The 22,067-nt window shown below is 41.9% G+C and overlaps 1 protein-coding gene across 11 annotated transcripts in view; it reads left to right on the top strand.

Moving 5' to 3' along the window:
- The window catches only part of CSNK1G1 (casein kinase 1 gamma 1), a 224,109-nt gene that overhangs the window by 179,426 nt on the left and 22,616 nt on the right, over window positions 1-22,067 (top strand). For all 11 annotated transcript variants that reach the window (XM_077939568.1, XM_077939566.1, XM_077939567.1 and 8 more), the window contains 4 exons: window positions 4,419-4,504; window positions 7,038-7,122; window positions 7,401-7,549; window positions 8,829-8,936. In XM_077939568.1, the coding sequence (XP_077795694.1) occupies window positions 4,419-4,504; window positions 7,038-7,122; window positions 7,401-7,549; window positions 8,829-8,936 (428 nt within the window). The remainder of the gene's footprint in view (window positions 1-4,418; window positions 4,505-7,037; window positions 7,123-7,400; window positions 7,550-8,828; window positions 8,937-22,067) is intronic.

Here is a 22,067-nt window from a genome sequence, read left to right as displayed (position 1 = left end):
TAGAAGTTGTTTTAATGCCCACTTCCTGGGCTCAGCCGTTCGTGTACTAATTTTATTGTTTTTAAGAGGAAAGACAAGAACAGACAAGGGATGGGTGTTCATGTTATGTTTGTATAAGATAAAGAGTAGTGGTTAAGAAAAAGTATGCAAATCCTGGCGCTCTTACTTAATAGCTATGTAATTTTGATCCAATAACCTTCTTCCCTTAGCCTTGGTTATCTCATGTATGAAATGGATATGATATTTATGCCTGTAATATATGGTTCTATGAGATAATGTATGTAAAATGTTTAGCATAATGCCTTATAATAGTAAGATCAGTCCATATTGTAATTATCCTGATTGTTATTTATTCAACAAAATCTGTTTTAAGCATCTACTGTGCATCAGACTGTTACGTCTCTTGGTGTACTGCCATTCCTGCCGGAACTTTTGAGTTTACCCCCAGACTTGGCTTACTGAGTACCAGAGTTTTCCAGGTCAAATATAACCTGTCATCATATTTTGTATTCTCCACATTACAGAGAATACATACAGAAAGTTGTCACTGCTTTTTAAACCCTTTCCCATGCCTCAAACGATAGAGGTCTTTGTAGGAACTCTAATGCTGTTGGTTTTTAAATGTGTTGCATTTTTTGTGTTGCAATGAAGAAGGGACTGGGATATGTGTTTTCAAATGGCTTTGGGAAAATCACTTCTTAGTTTTATGGAGGAGGAGAACAAGAGAAGAATCCTCCTAAACCTTATATTAGTTGCCACATCAGAGTAGCCACACTTAGTCCATTTTGTGTTGTTATAAAGGAATACCTCAGGCTGGGTCATTTTATAAAGAAAAGACATTTAAATTTGACTTAGAGTTCTGCAGGCTGTACAAGAAGCATGGCACTGGCATCTGCATCTGGTGAGGGCCTCAGGGGCCTCATGCTGCTTCCACTCATGGTATAAGGGGAAGGGGAGCAGCCAGCATGTGCAGATCACATGGGGAAGGGGGTGCTAGGCTCTTCTCACCAACCTGCTTTCTTGGGAACTCATCCCTAAGGGAGGTCATTAATCAATTAATGAGGGATCTACCCCCATGACCCAGACACATTCCATTTGGCCCAACTTTGAATATTGGGATCAAATTTCAATGTGAGGTTTGTGTGTTGGGGGATCCGGGGGAAGACAGAAATCTATTACCATAGTAGCCACCTTTCCACTGATTAAGCTGTGACTGAGACAGCCCAATTTATATTATTTAATGGTTGAAATTAGGGTGAGAACACTGGGTTGCCTTGCCCCCTGCCTTCAACAAATATATTTAACCTAAAATCAGGGATGTTATGCATGTAAACCAAGCACATCTTTCTGATTGGATGAAAGCACACCGTTCAACCAGTCAGAAGAACTGAAGAATTTTGTGTCCTGCTGGTCTCACTGGTATTGGAAACCTTTCTTCTTTGAAAATGAAAATATTCTGCATGAAGAAATGAGGGCATGTAGAAATAATGAATTGGACAAGTGTGGAGTGTTCAAAGTCGTATGAAAATAAAGCATGGCTGGTGATTTAGGTACCCTTATTTTAGGTACCTTATTTAGATACCCTTACTTAAGTACCCTTCCTGATTTAGGAACCCTTCTTTTTCCCATTGTCCCATATTCTACAGTTCTTTTTCATAGTTCTCAGGATTTGAAAAGTTACTTTATTACTTATTCCAGTGAGTTTAAACAATTTTTTTTTTTTTTTTTTAAGACGGAGTCTCGCTCTGTCACCCAGGCTGGAGTGCAGTGGCCGTATCTCAGCTCACTGCAAGCTCCGCCTCCCGGGTTCACGCCATTCTCCTGCCTCAGCCTCCCGAGTAGCTGGGACTATAGGCGCCCGCCACCTCGCCCGGCTAGTTTTTTGTATTTTTTAGTAGAGACGGGGTTTCACCGTGTTAGCCAGGATGGTCTCGATCTCCTGACCTCGTGATCCGCCCGTCTCAGCCTCCCAAAGTGCTGGGATTACAGGCGTGAGCCACCGCGCCCGGCCTAAACAATTTTTTAATCTCATAATTTATTTTGCTGTGAAATCTTTTTTCTGTAGGCCTGATCAATATTGAAAATATGGAGTGTTTTGCCCTCTAGTGCTCAACTATCTAAAATTCAAACATTTGTCCAGTGAATTTTTAATAACCAAGGGGCCTCTTGTTACAGGGAGTGGATATAAAAATGGAGAGGCGATGAGTGGGTGTGATACAGTATGAGAAACTGCAGAGTCGTTTTTCTATCTGCCCTGCTTTGTGGGAGGCCTCCACTCACTCTCCTTGTTCTTTTCTCTTTTTCATTTGTGCATCTTTAGATTCTGTCAACACACTGTTTTTGTATAACTACTTTTTTGTTTTCAATTGTGAATATTTTATTACAAACCAGACAAGTCATGTAGACAAAGGATTCTGATGGTTGTGCTGTTTTATTTCATTCTTTTTAAGATTGTTTCAATTGATGTATACCAACTCGGTTTTATGTTATTTATCTCTGTCAGGGTACCCCTCCTTTCCATTAGTAACCATCTTTTTACAACCTCCATCAAATCGCTATTTTAAAAGTTGCCTTTTCTTTCTTCATCTACCCTGTAGACTACTATTCTTTTTCATGCAAATTTCCTATAATTTAAGGCAGTAGTTAAACATATTGTACTTCTGTATTTTGAGTTAGCTGAGTGGCTTTCTCTGGCTCTCTTGGGTTTTACTTTCTATACAAAGAAAGCACAATCAAGTTGAAGGTAGCCTCTTAGTCTTGCTTCTGTCGTTTATTCTGATAAAGCCCTAAACTTGATTCTGAAAAATAAACACATAAAATGTCTGAGATGGGCCAAGTGTGGTGGCTCACACTGTAGTCGCAGCACTTTGGGAGGCCAAGGCTGGTTGATTGCTTGATTGGCCCAGGAGTTCCAGACCAGCCTGGGCAACATGGCAAAACCCAGTCTCTATAAAAAATACAAAAAGTAGCCGGGGTGATAGTAGTGGTGGTACATGCCTGTAGTCCCAGCTAGTCAGGAAGCTGAGGTGGGAGGATCACTTGAGCCCAGGAGGGCGAGGCTGCAGTGTCCAAGATCATGCTACTGCACTCTAGCCTAGGCAACAGAGTGAGACCTTGTCTCAAAAAAAAAAAAAAAAAAGTCTGAGACTAAATCATAATTGGCAAATTCAAAATGAATGCATGGGCTGGGTACAGTGGTTGACATGAGTAATCCCACAGTGTGGGAGGCTGATATATTAGGTTTGCTTGAGGCCAGTAGTTTGAGACCAGCCATAACAAGACCCCATCTTCACAAAAAATAAAAATAAATAAATTAGCCGAGTGTCATTCCACACACTTAGATTCCTAGCTACTCAGCTGAGGCAGAAGGGTCCCTTGTGCTCAGGAATTTGAGGCTGCAGTGAGCCATGATCACAACACTGCACTCCAGCCTAGGCAACAGAGCAAGGATTCTGTCTTTAAGAAAGAAGAAAAAAGAAACGAAGATGTGTACTACTTAGATTCTGTCCAACAAAGAATGTGTAGGATGTTTTCTGAGATGAAGCTGCAGTTTTGTGTTAACTATTTTGCAGTTCTTTGTCATCTTCACCTTCCCAATTAAAAGGAGAGAAAAACCCAGCAACTTGTTTTAGATACGCTTCCAGAATGCAGGGACTTTGATTTTTTGTTCTATTTTGTTTTGGGATGAGGTCTTACTATGTTGCCCAGGCTTATCTTGAACTCCTGGGCCGTAGCGATCCTCTCACTTGAGCCTCTTAAGTAGCTGGGACTACAGATGTGTGCAGCCTTACCCATCTAATTTTGAGGGGACCTTAGTAATAAATTTTAAAATGTTTTTGAGGTTATAGGACATGGTACAAATTGAATGGGAGCCAAGAGAGTATGTACTGATGTTCATTGATATGAAACTGAATTTTAAGTGTTAATTTTTATGATGAATTAAAAGCACTTGGCATGTTTGCTAGGCATTTTGCAGCTTGTATCTTTGCAGGCCTAGCCAGAATGGACTGTTTTAACAGTTTGGGTTGCTTAATCTGCTACTCACTCCGTGGTGGTAACTAAAGGGTAACTGTAGCCTATATACTGGAAATAACATTTCATTAAAATTTTATCACTGTCAGGAAGGTGACAGCATTGAGTGAGGGGTGGTAATTCACTGTTTAGTGATTTGGGCTTGGTTTTAATTCAGGATTTGCTCTTTTCTCTTGATATTTACTTACTATCAACAGATCTAGACAAAGGAAGTACACATTGGTTTGAGGTTTTGATCTAAAATACTATCCTTGGTTTAAATATACAAGTAATGAGTAAGCAGAGCCTTTCCAGAGCTGAAGGGTTTCTGAAGGGATTACTTGGTTTTGAACCTTTTTCTGCTGTAATAACTGCAAACATAATGTGTGATCTGTCTTCCCTTTTAGAGCAAAGCCGGAGAGATGATTTGGAAGCCCTAGGCCATATGTTCATGTATTTCCTTCGAGGCAGCCTTCCCTGGCAAGGACTCAAGGTATCCTTGAAAGTGTTCAGTGGAGGGCTTTGTTGCTATGCTCAGTTGTTAATGAAGAGGCCTCTGGCTTCATGTTTTTAAGAAATGTGTAGAGGGCTGGCCAGATGTGGTGGCTGATGCCTGTAATCCCAGCACTTTGAGAGGCTGGGGTGGGAGGATTGCTTGAGTCCAGGAGTTTGAGATCAGCAACATAGTGAGACGCCATCTCTATTTAAAGATAAATAAATATTTTTTAAAACAACACAAAAAGGATTATTGATTATAGAGATAAGAAACAAGGACTAGTTACATTAGTCTACACTATAAATGCTCTCCTGGGCTTTGGAAACTGTTTTGTTCACTGTTTGTCTTCCCTTTCTTAATTTTTCCTTGTTTTTGGATTTTCCATGATCTTCTCTCTCATTTCCTCCCAGCCTTGACAGTGCTGCTTTTCTCTCTGTGTTGGTATTCCTCCTCCACTACCATTATGTAGCAGGAGGAGTGTTCCCAGTATGTAAGGGAATTTCTGGAACAAATTGTTGACAACAGCTGCTACACATTTTACCAGAAAGGCCAGCAGGGTGTGCTCCTCAGGAAAACTTAGAAAATATGTAGGCTAAGAACTCACCTGAACTAAAATGAAAATCCAGGTTTAACATTGCTGTTCAAGTATATTATTGAATAAATGCCTATTCAGACAATAGCTATTCACTGTAAAATGTGTAAAGTTTAAATAGCCTTCCTTAGGTAGGTGTCAGTACGGTGGTTACATGTCAGTTTACTATGATGATTATGAGCATTATCATTACTCTGTGCATTTGGCTGTTTGACTAGGAAATGGTAAGCTTCTAACCCCTTGTAAGTCCCATTAGTATTTTGTGAGACTTTTTTTTTTTTGAGACAGAGTTTTGCTCTGTTTCCCAGGCTGGAGTGCAGTGGTGCAATCTTGGCTCACTGCAACCTCCGCCTCCCAAGTTCCAGCAGTTCTCCCACCTTAGCCTCCTGAGTAATTGGGATTACAGGTGCACGCCACCATGCCCAGCTAATTTTTTGGGGTTTTTTTGAGACGGACTCTGGCTTTGTTGCCCAGGCTGGAGTGCAGTGGTGTGATCTCAGCTCACTGCAACCTCCGCCTCCTGGGTTCAAGCAATTCTCCTGCCTCAGCCTCCTGAGTACCTGGGACTACAGGCACATGCCACCACGCCTGGCTAATTTTTATATTTTTATTAGAGACAGGATTTCACCATATTGGCCAGGTTGGTCTCAAGCTCCTGACCTCGTGATCCGCCTGCCTCGGCCTCCCAAAGTGCTGGGATTACAGGCATGAGCCACTGCACCCAGCCAATTTTTTGTATTTTTAGTAGAGACGGGGTTTCACCATGTTGGTCAGGCTGGTCTCAAGCTCCTGACCTCAAGTGATCCGCCCATCTCAGCCTCTCAAAGTGCTAGGATTACAGGCGTGAGCCATCGCGCCTGGCCCAAGACATATTTTTTGGTTGTAATTTATTTCAACATACTAACATGGAAAGAAACTTAATCAGTAGTTTGGGGTACTCCTACATCCCGTCTTCCAGAAAGGCAGGATGGTTCATTTTGCTGTAGGCTTTCTAGAATACTGTCCTAAAACGTAAGACTTCTACCCATTGCCTTTTAGATGTTATTTCTTCACTCTTAAATTCCTCTCCTGTTATATACATCTTCTCATTGATGTTTATAGCTTTCAAATATAGTTTCATGTCAAACTTGGTCATCATACAGCCAAACAATGCGTTAGTGTATTATTAATTGCTTGAAACTCTCTCGTCCATAAATCATTTTAGTGATAGTTGTAGACCTAAAATTTCTCCTACTCACTTCAGAACGCTATTGCTTAAGTCTGAGTGCAGCAAGCTAGGTAAAGCCTGACAACAATTCCCTAGGAGCCCACTCACTGTTGGTCCAGGATTCAAAAGCCCTCTGGCTATAGCTCTGACCATGCCAGACTTGGGCTGCTTTTGAGATACTGACATACACCAACTCTGTTAGCCATGGCTGTACCATAGACAACTTTTTTCCCTCTGGAAGCACGTTGTTGAAATACATTTTTCAGTTATTTATTTTTTTTTTTTTCTGTTCAAAGTCTCTAGATATATGTAGTAGAATTACTTATCTGTTTCCCCCACCTGGATTAGCAATACTTTTAGAGCTGATCTAAGAGAGAATGCTGAATCACATTGAATTATGGTAGCCATGGGAGATTACTAAGCTTCTGCAATTTTGAAAATATTGCCACATAATATTGTTATTTTCTTATCCTAGCCACTCATCCATTGTATCTGATGGTGTTTATCTGAGACAACTAAATATTTTCGCAAGTAAAATTTTCCAGAACACAGCAGATGTTTGTGTATATCTAAATATATAATTTCTACTACATTTCTTATTTGTGTTAGAAAAAAAATCAAGACCAACAAATACTGTGAATTTGAGTGAAACAACCATTGTGTCCAAAAACATATTGAATCTCCCATGCTTAGGACATCTTTTCAAATAACTTTCTCTTTACTCTCTACAGGCTGACACGTTAAAAGAGAGATATCAAAAAATTGGTGACACCAAAAGGAATACTCCCATTGAAGCTCTCTGTGAAAACTTTCCAGGTGGGATGCTAAAAAGACATTCCAGTCAGTGTGACTGAGCTTTGAAATAGGTAGAGTCCATGACTGGGTATCTCTAGATAAGGGTGCTGTTTAGGTAATTAACATTTCCTTTTGTGATACAGACCAAAGTAGGTTTTATCGCTTTTATTTTGTCTGTAAAGAAAACATCAGTGTTAAATTGTCTGTATAAATAACCCCTTTGTGGCCCAGTGCTTCCCCACAACCACTATGGAAAGCATTCAGCTAATGAGCAGGGCCTTTCATCTCTTTCCTGACAGAGGAGATGGCAACCTACCTTCGATATGTCAGACGATTGGACTTCTTTGAAAAACCTGATTATGAGTATTTACGGACCCTCTTCACAGACCTCTTTGAAAAGAAAGGCTACACCTTTGACTATGCCTATGATTGGGTTGGGAGACCTATTGTAAGTATCTTTTTTTTTTTTTTTTACCTCATTACCTCCTTTCTCCAACCAGCACTGCCTCATGCCTTTACTTGTCAGTCTTCCTGCTTGAATCTTTAGTAAAAATATTCCTTTGATCGTAGACTGTATATTTACCAGCCTTGTCTGGGTGTTGCCATAGGTTGCTCTTACTAGTTCAGAAGTAGGAAGGAGTTATGTATTTTTTCCTAGTGATATAGGAAGATAATAACTTGCATGTCCTAAGATAACAGAATTTAAGCCCGGTTTTTAGGAGAAATTTCATTTGAATGATTCAGACATTGTTTTGGTTTTGTTTTGTTTTGTTTTGTTTTGTTTTTCAGAGAGTCTCTCTGTCGCCCAGGCTGGAGTGCAATGGTGCCAATCTTGGCTCAGTGCAACCTCTGCCTCCTGGGTTCAAGAGATTCTCCTGCCTCAGCCTCTCAAGTAGCTGGGATTGTAGGCATGTACCACCACACCTGGGTAATTTTTATATTTTTAGCAGAGACGGGGTTTTGCCATGTTGGCCAGGCTGATCTCAAACTCCTGACCTGAGGTGATCTGCCCGCCTCGGCCTCCAGAAGTGCTGGGATTACAGGCATGAGCCACCATGCCCGACGCCATGATTCAGAAGTTGATGCCACATACGCTGTTAATGTACTTGACCTTTGTAGGAGTGGAACCCAGCACCATAGGAAGCTTTTGAATTTGTTGTTCTGGTCAGGGGTTCACAGGGCCAAACAGATACCACTGGAGGATTTTTTTTTTTTTTTTCCCGGAGTTTCACTCTTGTTGCCCAAGCTGGAGTGCAATGGCGTGAACTCGGCTCACCACAACCTCCGCCTCCCGGGTTCAAGTGATTCTCCTGCCTCAGCGTCCCGAGTAGCTGGGATTACAGGCGTGTGCTGCCACACCTGACTAATTTTGTATTTTTAGTAGAGATGGGGTGTCTCCACGTTGGTCAGGCTGGTCTCGAACTTCTGACCTCTCAGGTGATTCACTCACCTTGGCCTCCCAAAGTGCTGGGATTACAGGCATGAGCCACCGCACCCAACCCTGGTTTTTTATTTTCGAAGGTAAGCTACTCTCCAATGAACTATTGAGGACCAGGCTGCCTCCCTTTTGCAGATGAGCAAACTGAGAAGACAAGACAACTTGAAAGTGCTCTTGGTAGCTGAAAATAATTACTACTACTCTATTAGAATTAGAATTATTCTGTCGTTTGCATATGCATCAAGTTGGACCTCTTTCCCCCATTTGACTTTTTGTTTCATTTTTCCAGCCTACTCCAGTAGGGTCAGTTCACGTAGATTCTGGTGCATCTGCAATAACTCGAGAAAGCCACACACACAGGGATCGGCCATCACAACAGCAGCCTCTTCGAAATCAGGTATGTGTTAATCCTTCATTATTTCAGACACTCCACTTCTTCATGGCGAATATTAAAACCCAAATTCTTCAGCTTCTCTGCTTTAGTGTATATACTGAAAATAAAGATCAAATGCTTACCGTTTCTTACAGGTGTGGTATAACTCTCAAGCAACCCTCAGAGCATGTATAGTTGCACTGAAATGTGGCCAGGTGCCTTATATGAAGTATCCAGTCTAAAGAGTAGGCCTGGCCAAGTGCGGTGGCTCATGCCTGTAATCCCAGCACTTTGAGAGGCCAAGGCAGGTAGATCACTTGAGCCGGGAGTTCAAGACCAGCCTGGGCAACATGGCAAAACCCTGTCTCTACATAAAATACAAAAAATTAGTTGGGCATGGTGGCACATGCCTATAGTCCCAGCTACTTTGGAGGCTGAGGTGGAAGAATCACCTGAGCCCGGGAAGTCGAGGCAGCAGTGAACCAAGATTGCTTGCGCCTTTGCATTCCAGCCTGGGTGGACCCTGTCTCAGAAAAAAAAAAGAGTGTTGGCCTGTCAGAGTCTGTTGGCTATAGGGGGAACTAGCTATATGTTAGGATCTGAGGCATCTACCATAGGACCAAAAGACCTGTTGGAGGCTACTCTGGGCACACAGTGCCTGTGGAGTAGCCCTGCTCACCAAGGAACAGTTTAAAAAAAAAAAAAAAGACCTGTTGGACAGACAAGATGTACCAGGTAGCCCACTTTCGGTCTCATCTGTAGTCTAGTCTAGAGCTCTTGCCAGTTCTGGTTTTTCCTTGCTGATTAAGAGAGGTAGATAAGGCCTGGTGCGGTGGCTCACGCCTGTAATCCCAGCACTTTGGGAGGCCAAGGCAGGCGGATCACAAAGTCAGGAGATCGAGACCATCTTGCGTAACACGGTGAAACCCCGTCTCTACTAAAAAATACAAAAAAAAATTATCTGGGCGTGGTGGTGGCCGCCTGTAGTCCCAGCTACTCGGGAGGCTGAGGCAGGAGAACCTGTAGTCCCAGCTATTCAGGAAGCTGAGGCAGGAGAATGGTATGAACCCAGGAGGCGGAGCTTGCAGTGAGCCGAGATCGCGCCACTGCACTCCAGCCTGGGCAACAGAGTGAGACTGTCTCAAAAAAAAAAAAAAAAAAAAAAAAAAGAGTGGTAGGTAATTTGGACTTCCAACTGACTTGGGCATGAAATGGAACCTCCACACCACCCCTTGTTCTTCTACCCGGGAAAATTATAGAGCTGGTCAAGATTTAAAATGGACCTGCAGTGAAGATTCAGATTAGGTCATATCATCTGTCCTTCAGTGTTCATTGTTTGGAAAACTAGTGGTCTAAATGAGGGACATCTCTCAGCCTAAAGACAGATGAGGCAAACACACCAAAAAATCAACAAATTTAACATTTTAAAAAAGGGCTTATGTATTTGGGAAGTAAATATGACATAGGATTTTATCTTTATATTAAATATATTGCTAAGAGAAAAACAGAGACCACAGTAGGTAAATAAGCAAAGCATAATAAACAGATTATGTATTTTTAAAATAATTATCACACATCAAATTAGCTTATTTCCTCTCCTTATGACCTCACTTTTTTGTATTAACAACATTTTTACGAGAAAATACAAAAACATTTGTTTCATAGATGCACATATGCAAGTATATATATGTTAAGAATAGTATATACAAACACGCACACACACATGTCCAGTGGAGTACACCCACAAATATATTTTCTCACCAGTAAGTATATACTCTTGGCAAAATGTGTGGTTTGGTGGGTAAGAAAAAAGTATGTGAAAGAAGGAAAGCCGTGTACTAGAGAGTAAATATAAAGGAGAAGATAGATAGGTAGGCAAAAAAGAAAAGATTTAGCAAACTCTGGGCACTAATTGGGTCCATAGTCACATCCTTTAATTAAAGTTGTTGTTTAAGACTTATAATTTGACTGACTTCTGGTTTGACAACAAAAGACAATGTTGACTTCTGCAGTTCTCTCCCATCCCTCCCTTTTTAAAAGCTAATAGCTAGTGTGGGTGAGGGCACAGTTAAACTGACATATTGCTGTTGATTTTACAAATTGATACAAATTCTCTAGAAAGCAATTTCTTCTTTTTTTCTTTTTATTTTTACTTCTTTCTTCTTCTTCTTCTTTTTTTTTTTTTTTTTTGAGACAGCGTCTTACTCTGTCACCCAGGCTGGAGTGCAGTGGTGCGATCTCAGCTCACTTCCACCTCTGTTTCCCAGATTCAAGTGATTCTCCTGCCTCAGCCTCCTGAGTAGCTGGGATTACAGGCACATACCACCATACCAGGCTAATTTTTGTATTTTTATTAGAGATGGTGTTTCGCCATGTTGGCCAGGCTGGTCTCGAACTCCTGACTTCAGGTGATCCACCTGCCTCGGCCTCCCAAAGTACTGGGATTACAGGTGTGAGCCACTTCACCTGGCTAGAAAGCAATTTGATCAAGTTATTTTCTTCTCTGATGAAATACCTTCTTGAAATCAATCAGTAAAACAACCCAAAGTATAGGTTATGTGCATAAAACTGTTGCATTGTCATTGGTAGCAAAGATACAGAAATGATCTGCCTATCCACTTATAAAGGCGTGGTTATAAATCTACTTCACATCCTTTATTGAATGAACTGGGTTATAGTATACAGTGAGCTGGAGGGGTGGGGAAATAAGCAGGATCAATGGGAGGAGATCAAAATTATTAACAGAAATAGTGTTGGAAGTGTAGTAATATATTCTAAAATATTTTAAATGAAGTTTTATTACTCTATAATGAAAAATGCGGCCAGGCGCAGTGGCTCACGCCTGTAATCCCAGCACTTTGGGAGGCCGAAGCAGGTGGATCACCTGAGGTCAGGAGTTCGAGACCAGCCTGGCCAACATGGTGAAACCCGGTCTCTACTAAAAATATAAAAATTAGCTGGGCGTGGTGGCACATGCCTCAAATCCCAGCTACTGGGAGGCGGAGGTTGCAGTGAGCTGAGATGGTGCCATTACACTCTAGCCTGGGCACCGTTGCACTCCAGCCTGGGCAACAAGAGAGAAACTCCATCTTAAAAAAAAAAAATTGCATTTAAGTAGAAAATGTATGTAAAGAAAAAATAGATAAGTAGTGTAATATCACAGTCAACATATATCCTTGTGTCTTTTTTTTTTTTTTTTTTTTGAGACAGTTTCACTCTTATCACCTAGGCTGGAGTATGATCTTGGCTCACTGCAACCTCCACCTCCTGAGTTCAAGTGATTCTTCTGCTCCAGCTTCCTGAGTAGCTGGGATTACAGGTGCTCGCCATCACACCTGGCTAATTTTTGTATTTTTAGTGGAGATGGCGTTTCACCATGTTGGCCAGGCTAGTCTGGAACTCCTGTCCTCAGATGATCCACCTGCCTCAGCCTCACAAAGTGTTGCGATTACAAGCATGAACCACCATGCCCGGCCCCTTGTGCCTATTTTTTAGAATATTTTTTATTTTTTAAAATTCTTTTTCACCTCTATTCTCTCAGAATGTGATAAAATCTTTTAAAAATTTTTATTTATTTATTTATTTATTTTGAGATGGAGTCTTGCTCTGTCGCCCAGAGTGGCATGCAGTGGCGCGATCTTGGCTCACTGTAACCTCCACCTCCCAGGTTCAAGCAATTCTTCCACCTCAGCCTCCCGAGTAGCTGGGACTATAAGCCCATGCCACCACACCCGGCTAATGTTTTGTATTTTAGTAGAGATGGGGTTTCATGATGTTGCCCAGGCTGGTCACGAACTCCAGAGCTCAGGTAATCCGCCCGCCTCGGCCTCCGAAAATGCTGGGATTACAGGCATGAGCCACCGCGCCCATCCTAGAATATCTTTTTTTTTTTTTTTTTTTAAGATGGAGTCTGGCTGTCTCCCAGGCTGGAGTGCAGTGGCTCAATCTCGGCTCACTGCAAGCTCAGCCTCCTCAGCATTCTCCAGCCTCAGTCTCCCGAGTAGCTGGGATTACAGGCACCTGCCACCATGCCCGGCTAATCTTTTGTATTTTTAGTAGAGACGGGGTTTCACCGTATTAGCCAGTAGTGTCTCGATCTCCTGACCTCGTGATCCGCCCGCCTCGGCCTCCTAAAGTGCTGGGATTACAAGCGTGAGCCACTGCGCCTGGCCCAGAATATCTTAAAATATGTGTTTCCTTTACTTTCCTGCTTCAGTGAATTTATAACCAGTGCTGTGGTTTTGCATGGATTTTTAAAGTATGAGGAAAAGAGATGATTGAAAACTTCGGTTGTCAGGGTAAAAACTGACTAGTGAATTTCAATGTACTTTTAAATGAAAAGTCTCTGGCCACGGTATAGAATTATTTAGGAACATCTCATCTTTATTTAACTAATATGCTTATTTTTGAAAAGTTGAATCTTGAATATCTCTCTTTGATATATATGTTTTTTCTCTTTTTCTTTTTCTTTTTTTTTTGAGAAAGGATTTCACTCTGTTGCCCAGGCTGGAGTACAGTAGCGCAATCACAGCTCACTGCAGCCTCACCTTCCTGGGCTAAAGGGATCCTTCCACCTTAGCCTCGTGAGTAGCTGGGACTACAGGCACACGCTACCACGCCCAGCTAATTTTTTTTTGTTTGTTTGTTTTCTGTAGAGACAGTTTCACTGTGTTTCCCAGGCTGTTCTCAAATTCCTGGGTTCAAGCAATCTGCCCACCTCTGCCTCCCAAAATGCTGGGAGCCACCATGCCTGGCCCAATTTTTTTAATTTTAGAGTTTTTAATATCCTATGACCGCTAAAAGATTGGAATTCCTCCACGTTCATGTAAATGTTATACCTCCTTCCCACCAGGATTCTGAATCCTTGTTGGGTAAAATTCTTTCTGCACTGTGGCTAATGGATTTCTAGTGTCGCTTCAACCTTTACAGCATCTAGGTCTGTGTTAATATTACATTTCTTCCATCTTTAGGGTTGTTTTCTTATGCTCTTTTTTGTTTGTTTGTTTCTAAGAATGTTTGCAGCCAAATCTTTCTTTCTTTTTTTTTTTTTTTAAAGACAGAGTCTCGTTCTGTAGCCCAGGCTGGAGTGCAGTGCGTGATCTCGGCTCACTGCAAGCTCTGCCTCCCGGGTTCATGCCATTCTCCTGCCTCAACCTCCGGAGCAGCTGGGACTACAGGTGCCTGCCACCACACCTGGCTAATTTTTTGTATTTTTAGTAGAGACGGGATTTCACTGTGTTAGCCAGGATGGTCTCAATCTCCTGACCTCGTGATCCACCCACCTCAGCCGCCCAAAGTGCTGGGATTATAGGCGTGAGCCACTGCACCCAGCCTTCAAATCTGTCTCTTTTATTACTCTAAGAATTGAAAACAAGATAATTTTCTAGAATAATTCCTTTCAAGTTTTGAAATTAGCAAAAGAAAAATACAGTTTCTCCTTGAGCAAGATTGACAGGTATTGACTTTAGGAACAGCTAACCTTATATCAGCTACTTTGACTCAGTAAATCTGAGCTGAGGACCTGCTATGTGAAACTGTATCCTGTGGGCCCCGGGCACATGTGGCATGGTAGCTCACACCTATAATCCCAGCACTTTAGAAGGCTGAGGGGGGTGGATAACTTGAGGTCAGGAAGTCGAGACCAGCCTGGCTACTAAAAATACAAAAATTAGCCGGGTGTGGTGGCGGGTGCCTGTAATCTCAGCTACTTGGGAGGCTGAGGCAGGAGAATCCTTGAACCTGGGAGGCAGAGGTTGCAGTGAGCTGAGATTGTGCCACTGCACTCCAGCCAGGGGGACAGAGACTTTGTTTGGGGAAAAAAAAAAGTATATCCTGTGGATACCAAGGTAAGTAGGGCGTCCTTGTCCTCAAAGAGCTGACAAGTAGATAAGCCAAATGGACAGATAACTATAACACAAGGCAGAACAGATGTGCATCCCAAGTTGCAAATTATTGTCATCTGGGTTTGGAAGAAGAAAAAATTTCATCTAGTCTGAGCAAGACAAATAATTTGATGAGAGAAGCTGCATTTGACATGCTCTTAGCACAATTAAATGAGATGGAAGAGGCATTCCAAGCAGAAGAATATATGATCGGCCGGGCGCAGTGGCTCACGCCTGTAATCCCAGCACTTTAGGAGGCCGAGGCGGGGCGGATCACGAGGTCAAGAGATCGAGACCATCCTGGCTAACACGGTGAAACCCCGTCTCTACTAAAAAAAAATACAAAAAATTAGCCAGGCATGGTGGTGGGCGCCTGTAGTCCCAGCTACTCGGGAGGCTGAAGCAGGAGAATGGCATGAATCCGGGAGGTGGAGTTTGCAGTGAGCCGAGATTGTGCCGCTGCACTCCAGCCTGGGCGACAGAGCGAGACTCTCAAAAAAAAAAAAAAGAATATATGATCAACAACAAATGTTGTATCTAGTTCAGTTTTCTAAAATATATGATGTGAATAAAGGAGTCCTAGGAGACAAGGCTAGGAAAGTAGGTTGAAACCATTTGGTAAAGCTCCTGGAATGCTGGGCTGGCGAGTTGGTGCTTATTTTAAGTAGGAATAGGGACTAAAGATTTTTAAACAAAGGAGTGATATGATTGAAACTCTGCTTTTGAAATATCTTGGCACAAAATGTGGTATTAGCCTGGCAGCAAACGTGGACATCAATAAGCAGGCAGTGAATTCCCTTGAGACGTAGAAGGAGCCTAGATGGGTTATAGTAGGGCAAATGAAACCGAATTGAACAATGCTACAGTGATATAATCTACCAGAGCTGGCAGCCCACATGAATGTCAGGATTAAGGGAGAAGGAAGAGTCAAAGCTGTTGCAGAGATCTTGAGCCTGGACAATTAGGAGGCATGTGGTACTATTACTAGAGATAGGAAAGTTGGGGGAGGAACTTGTTTGGAATTTGAATTTAGACATCTTGAGTTTGAAATACTAGCAATGTATTCCACCTGAAGAGGTCTAGCAGGCAGAGGATGGTTCTCCAGAGACAACTAGAGAGATACTTGGGAGTCAAGGCATAGAGATGATATTGATGATAATGCTAAAGAGTCTCCTTATTCTGGGAAATCTGAGCCTAGAGCTCAACAAATTTGTTTAGTCTCATACTTACAGTAGAAGGAGGAAGAAGAGCTCAGACGTTGGTTTTATCTTATCCCAAAACTTTGGCCATAGGACATTTAACCTATTTAGGGTGTCAGCATTCTCAAATTGGAACGTTGTAAGAGCAGAAGTTTTTGTTGTTTTGTTCACTGCTGTAACCCTAACACCCAAACCAATGTTTAGAATAGTGGGCACTTGATGCATACTTGTTTGAATGAATGAGTGAATGAATGAATCTACCAAATGAAGTAAATGGATATTTGTTTATAGCATAGATTTTTATTTAACCTTTATTGAAAAACAAATTTTAAGCTTTTCTTCCTACTTGTTTTTGTTTCCACAAATTGCCATTTTGCTTCTGTTTGGCAGCTAGAGTAGGGCTGGATTGTCTGCTCAAGGGGAGGAGTGTTTTTAAAAAAAAAAAAAACCACACAGCAGTCTTTTTGCTGCAAAGAAAGTTCAGTTGATTGCTGGGCTCGGTGGCTCCCGCCTGTAATCTCAGCACTTTGGGAGGCCGAGGCGGGCAGATCACCTGAGGTAAAGAGTTCGAGACCAGCCTGACCAACATGGAGAAACCCCATCTCTACTAAAAAATACAAAATTAGCTGAGCATAGTGGTGCCTGTCTGTAATCCCAGCTACTTGGGAGGCTGAGGCAGGAGAATCACTTGAACTCGGGAGGCAGAGTTTGTGGTGAGCCAAGATCATGCCATTGCACTCCAGCCTGGGCAACAAGAGTGAAACTCCGTCTCAAAAAAAAAAAAAAGTTCAGGTGATCTTATTAGTTGTTTTCTATCACAACAAGAATCCTATTTTCCTTGTATTCTGGGAAAATTTTGCTTTGCTCGTTTAGATTTTAGGCATATTGAATTGAGTACTGTTTGGGTTATCTATATACAATAATAGATCCCAAATATGGTTCCTAAAGGACTAAATTTGAACTCACATATATTGGATCTACCTTTTAAAACTATCTTAATACCAGATACTTAAGCACTTTTTTCTTTTTAATAGAAATGGGATCCCAATCCATCTCTCAGGATAGAGTGCAGTGGCATGACGATAGCTCACAGCAACCTTGACCTCCTGGGCCCAAGCAGTCTTCCCACCCCAGCCTCCCAAATAGCTGGGACTACAGGCGTGAGCCACCACACTTGACTAATGTTTATTTGCTTTTTGTAGAGACAGGGCCTCACTGGCCTCAAACTCCTGGGTTCAAGTGATCCTTCTGCCTCAGCCTTCCAAATAACTGGGATTACAAGTGTGAGCTACCACACCTGGCCAAGCACAATTTTTTTTAACACAAATTTTACTTAACCAGAGAACTATAATTAAACTATGAATTTAGATAGAATAAATGTTCCTAAAAGCTAGATCCATTCAGAAAGATCCCAGTTGAGTTAGTCTTTCCATCATTTTATACTTCGTGTTTGTCCTTTCCCAGTACCAAAAGTTGTAAATCTTGCCATGGCTCTGATTCCTCTCTAAAGAACTCTGCATTACCATCCAGCAGAAAGGGGATGAAAACCTTAATAGTTCTGCCTGCTTCTACCTGGCAAAACTTCCTTTGCATTATCTGATCAATCAGGAAGCAAGTCCTGCTGGTATCCACAGATCTGATATTAGAGTACAACATATTGTACTGTCATAGGTTTTATTCAGTGTGCTTGTTCAACACACTAAATGTAGACTGTTGCATTGACTACTATGTGCATGCAGCAGCACTCTTCCTGCCCTTTCAGTACTTTAAACCCAAGCTTGTGACAATCTTTACTCATGTAAATGCTACATAAACATTACACCGCAATGGTTCAGGAGTTATGACAGTGTTTCCCTTTTCTCTGGCTGACCTCTTTTATTATGGTGGGTTTTGTTGTGGGCACGTGAAAAAGAAGGGCTACTTAGCCTAGCAGGTTAGAGAGAACAGATCCTATTTTGACATTGGAGAGAGTCATATTGACTATTAAAAGCTTTTAAATGGTAAGAGACATGGTATCCTACCCCAAAATGTCACTTACTCTTTTTTGTGTTTTTGTACGTGTAGCATAGGTGTTTTGTTTTGTTTTCATTCGCCGTGTGAAGAGAGATGCGTAGCATGTGTTTAAGGGAAAGAATTTATTCTTTGTAATCTTGTACCGGGTGAACTGTTCCCTTGCAAATTCTCCAATTTGACTAGGAAAATATGAATCAAAGATCAGTAAAGTAATCTCTCATCCTTCCAAAAGAACTATATTTAAACTAACTCAATACCTTATAATACACAGAAAAATAAACACAGAATTTAAAAGAGTCAAATCATATGGGGTCTGAAGAAGATATGCCTCCTGTAAAAGAGTGGTTTGGATTTGTTTGTATCTAGACTGTAAGGGAATACATTTAAAGGACATAGAGCCTTAGAAAAATATATTGTGGCTGGCCGGGGTCTCACGTCTGCACTTTGGGAAGCTGAGGCAGTGGATCACCTGAGGCCAGCTTGACCAACATGGTGAAACCCTGTCTCTACTAAAAATACAAAATTAGCTGGGCATGGTGGCGCACGCCTGTAATCCCAGCTACTTGGGAGGCTGAGGTAGGAGAATCACTTGAACCCAGGAGTCGGAGGTTGCAGTGAGCCGAGATTGCACCATTGCACTCCAGCCTGGGCAACAAGAGGGAAACTCTGTCTCAAAAAAAGAAAAAAAAGAAAAGAAAAGAAAAAGAGAAATATATTGTGGTTTAGTGCTGTCATGCTTACTGAATAAAGCTTGTTATGAGCATAATTTTTCTAAAGGAAACATTAGGCCAGATTGCTAAATAGCCAAGGTAGTCAGAGATTTTCATAAAATGAATACCTGAAAAAATTTTTAAAAAACTGATTAGTTATCCGTTGCTGTCTTTTTACAGAGCACTATTTAGTTCTGACTGAGGCTCAGGGTTTGCTAGTTGAAGGGGCTGATGTGTTTGCCCAGAGATAATCTGCCTCCTTCTGACATGTGTGCAATTTCCTAACATGCTGCCTGCCATCTAGTAGGAGCACAGACAGAGATTGCATACTCCTCCTGGCCACAGGATGGCCACAGCTCCACAGAGAGCTCAGTGTAGAATAGGACTGCCCCTCCTAATTTCTGGGACCTTTACTCTGAGAGGAGCTTTGAAACAAGCAAGTGCAAAACTGAATTAGCGTCTTCTGTTCTATCACCTAGTCACTGCTGCTCACCTTTTCTCTTAATTCTGTATTCCATAGTGAAAGTTTTTTCTTTCTGTATGCATTCTTTTTTTTTTTTTTTTTTTTTTTTTTTTGAGACAGAGTCTCGCTTAGTCGCCCAGGCTGGAGTGCAGTGGTGCGATCTCGGCTCACTGCAAGCTCTGCCTCCCGGGTTCACGCCATTCTCCTGCCTCAGCCTCCCGAGTAGCTGGGACTACAGGCGCCCGCCGCCTCGCCCGGCTAATTTTTTGCATTTTTAATAGAGACGGGGTTTCACAGTGTTAGCCAGGATGGTCTCGATCTCCTGACCTTGTGATCCGCCCGCCTCGGCCTCCCAAAGTGCTGGGATTACAGGCGTGAGCCACCGCGCCCGGCTCTGTATGCATTCTTAAGTGTTTTGTATTTCAGCAGACACCCTGTGTTCTAACCCAGCTCCTTGTAGGAGGAAACTTGGTGATTCTGAAGTAATCCTACCTAGATAAACCAACATTTCCTAGGCAGGTATCTTACACCATTGTAAGGATAGGGCAGAGTTTGAATAGAGAGTTGCAGACTTCTAGGGTGGTTTCCATGATTTTTCTAAAAGCGTCACAGAATTGATAATCTCGTCTCTAGATAGTATTGAGCCTGGGAATAATCCCCTTTTCAGGTTGTTGTCAGTGATTTTTAAACTTCCCTCATATTTGATAAAGTTTATAGAATACAGGATATCTCTGCACACATGACAGATTACATGCCATAACCCCTGTCTGGCATGGGAAAACTGGTTCTGTTTCATGATCTTAATAGAAGGAAGTTTTTAGTTTTGTTCAAGTATATACTTTTTTTTTTTTTTTTTTTTTTTAAAGACAGAGTCTCACTCTGTTGCCCAGGCTGGAGTGCAGTGGCGCGATCTCGGCTCACTGCAACCCCTGCCTCCTGGGTTCAGGTGGTTCTCCTGCCTCAGCCTCCTGAGTAGCTGGGACTACAGGTGTGCATCACCACGCCCGGCTACTTTTTTTGTATTTTTAGTAGAGACGGGGTTTCATCATGTTGGCCAGGATGGTCTCAGTCTCCTGACCTCATGATCCATCCACCTCAGCCTCCCAAAATGCTGGGATTACAGGCGTGAGCCACCGCGCCTAGCTCCTGTTCCATTCTTTTCTTCTTCCATCTTACCCCCACCATATCATAAAAGAAAAGAAAGAGAAATTTTAATATTGGAAATGTGATAAAACCAGAATGTAACCCAGTATATTCTCTTTGCTAACCTTTTGGTACTATTCAGTCTCTATTCTTGTTAATTTGTAGTTGAAGACAGTTAATGAGGCTGAGAAGACTTACATGAGAGGCCAAAACGTTTTTTTTATAAATGGCAGCTTTTAAGGTATTTTTTGAGCCATAAAGTGAAATAGATAAAGTTGTTTGTATATATAATCAAAAATAATTTTTTAAAATGAGCTTTTTATGAAGAATAGAATTTGGTGATTTTTTTTTTTTTTTTTTTTTTTTTTTTGAGGCAGATCTCACTCTGTCGTCCAGGGTAGACTGCAGTGGCACAATCTCAGCTCACTGCAACCTCTGCCTCCTAGCCTACTGTGCCTGGCCTGGTGATTTTTTTGCTACAAGAGAAAGGATGTTTGCCTTCCTTTGCTTCAGAATAGTAGCTTTATCCCCACTAAGAATTTGAAATAATTTTTTTTTTCCCCCCAGAGATGGAGTCTTGCTCTGTTGCCAGGCAGGAGTGCAGTGACACAATCTTGGTTCACTGCAACCTCCACCTCCCAGGTTCAAGCTATTCCCCTACCTCAGCCTCCCAAGTAGCCAGGACTATAGGCACGCACCACCGCGCTCAGCTAATTTTTTGTATTTTAGTAGAGACAGAGTTTTACCATATTGGCCAGAATGGTCTCGATCTCCTGACCTCGTGATCCGCCCACCTCGGCCTCCCAAAGTGCTAGGATTACAGGTGTGAGCCACTATGCCCACAGAATTTGAAATAATTTTCAAGCCATAGATGGGGATGATACTTGAGATGTCTTCAGATTGTGTTTTCCTCCCTCCTTGTTAGTGTCACTCTTACTGGCTGCCATCCATTAATTCCTGCCAAATGACTGCTGGGAGAGATTTGTTTCCCCTGCCGTAGGGCATAGCTGGGGGTTTTCACTTTTTCAACAGTCTTCTCTGTTTTCTCAAGTATTTTTGTTACCTTTACCTTTCATGTATGCTATGCTGGATTGCTACTTTGTCGTTTCAAGATTTACCTATTGCGTAGTAAACCAGTCATTTCCACAAAGGTGATGTAATCACAACTGAAAATTTTAAAGCATTCCCCCATGGAGTTACCACTACTTGAGATTTCTGCTCCTGCTTTGGGGGACTTACACACTCCATGTGGAGCTCTGCTTTTCAAGTAATGCAGAGAAATTGACTTTGCTGAATGACTTTTCTACTCATGCACCTCTTGAGTGACATTTAATTAGATGTATATGTATGAGTGGTCTTTAAGAATGAGGGATTTACATGCTGATCTCCTCTGCTGCTTTGCTTAATCTAACTAGCTACTGTGCTGGTGAGGCCTAATCATAACTCCTGTGTACACAGTATTGCCTAGAATACCTTTCTTGGAGAGTTACACTAGCAGACTGCTTTAGTTGTCACCTTTCTTTGGTTTCATCTATATCCTAGGCACTCTGTTGCTTTCTAAAACTGCAAATGGCCCTTTCTACTATGTTATCCTCTAGATACTGGTCCAAGCTCTTAAATTTCAGAAAACAGTAGCCCTAGAGTTTAATGTCCTACTGAAAACTTGTTTCCAAAGTAATAAACCAGCAACCCCTAGGTTCACATCTATACTTAGTTTTGATGCTTTCAACAGATACGGAAGGCAT

This window comes from Macaca mulatta, chromosome 7 (assembly GCF_049350105.2).
Source record: "Macaca mulatta isolate MMU2019108-1 chromosome 7, T2T-MMU8v2.0, whole genome shotgun sequence".
Classification (NCBI taxonomy): Eukaryota; Metazoa; Chordata; class Mammalia; order Primates; family Cercopithecidae; genus Macaca; species Macaca mulatta.
Note: the sequence above shows the minus strand (reverse complement) of the source record. Positions and strands in the feature narration are given on the sequence as shown.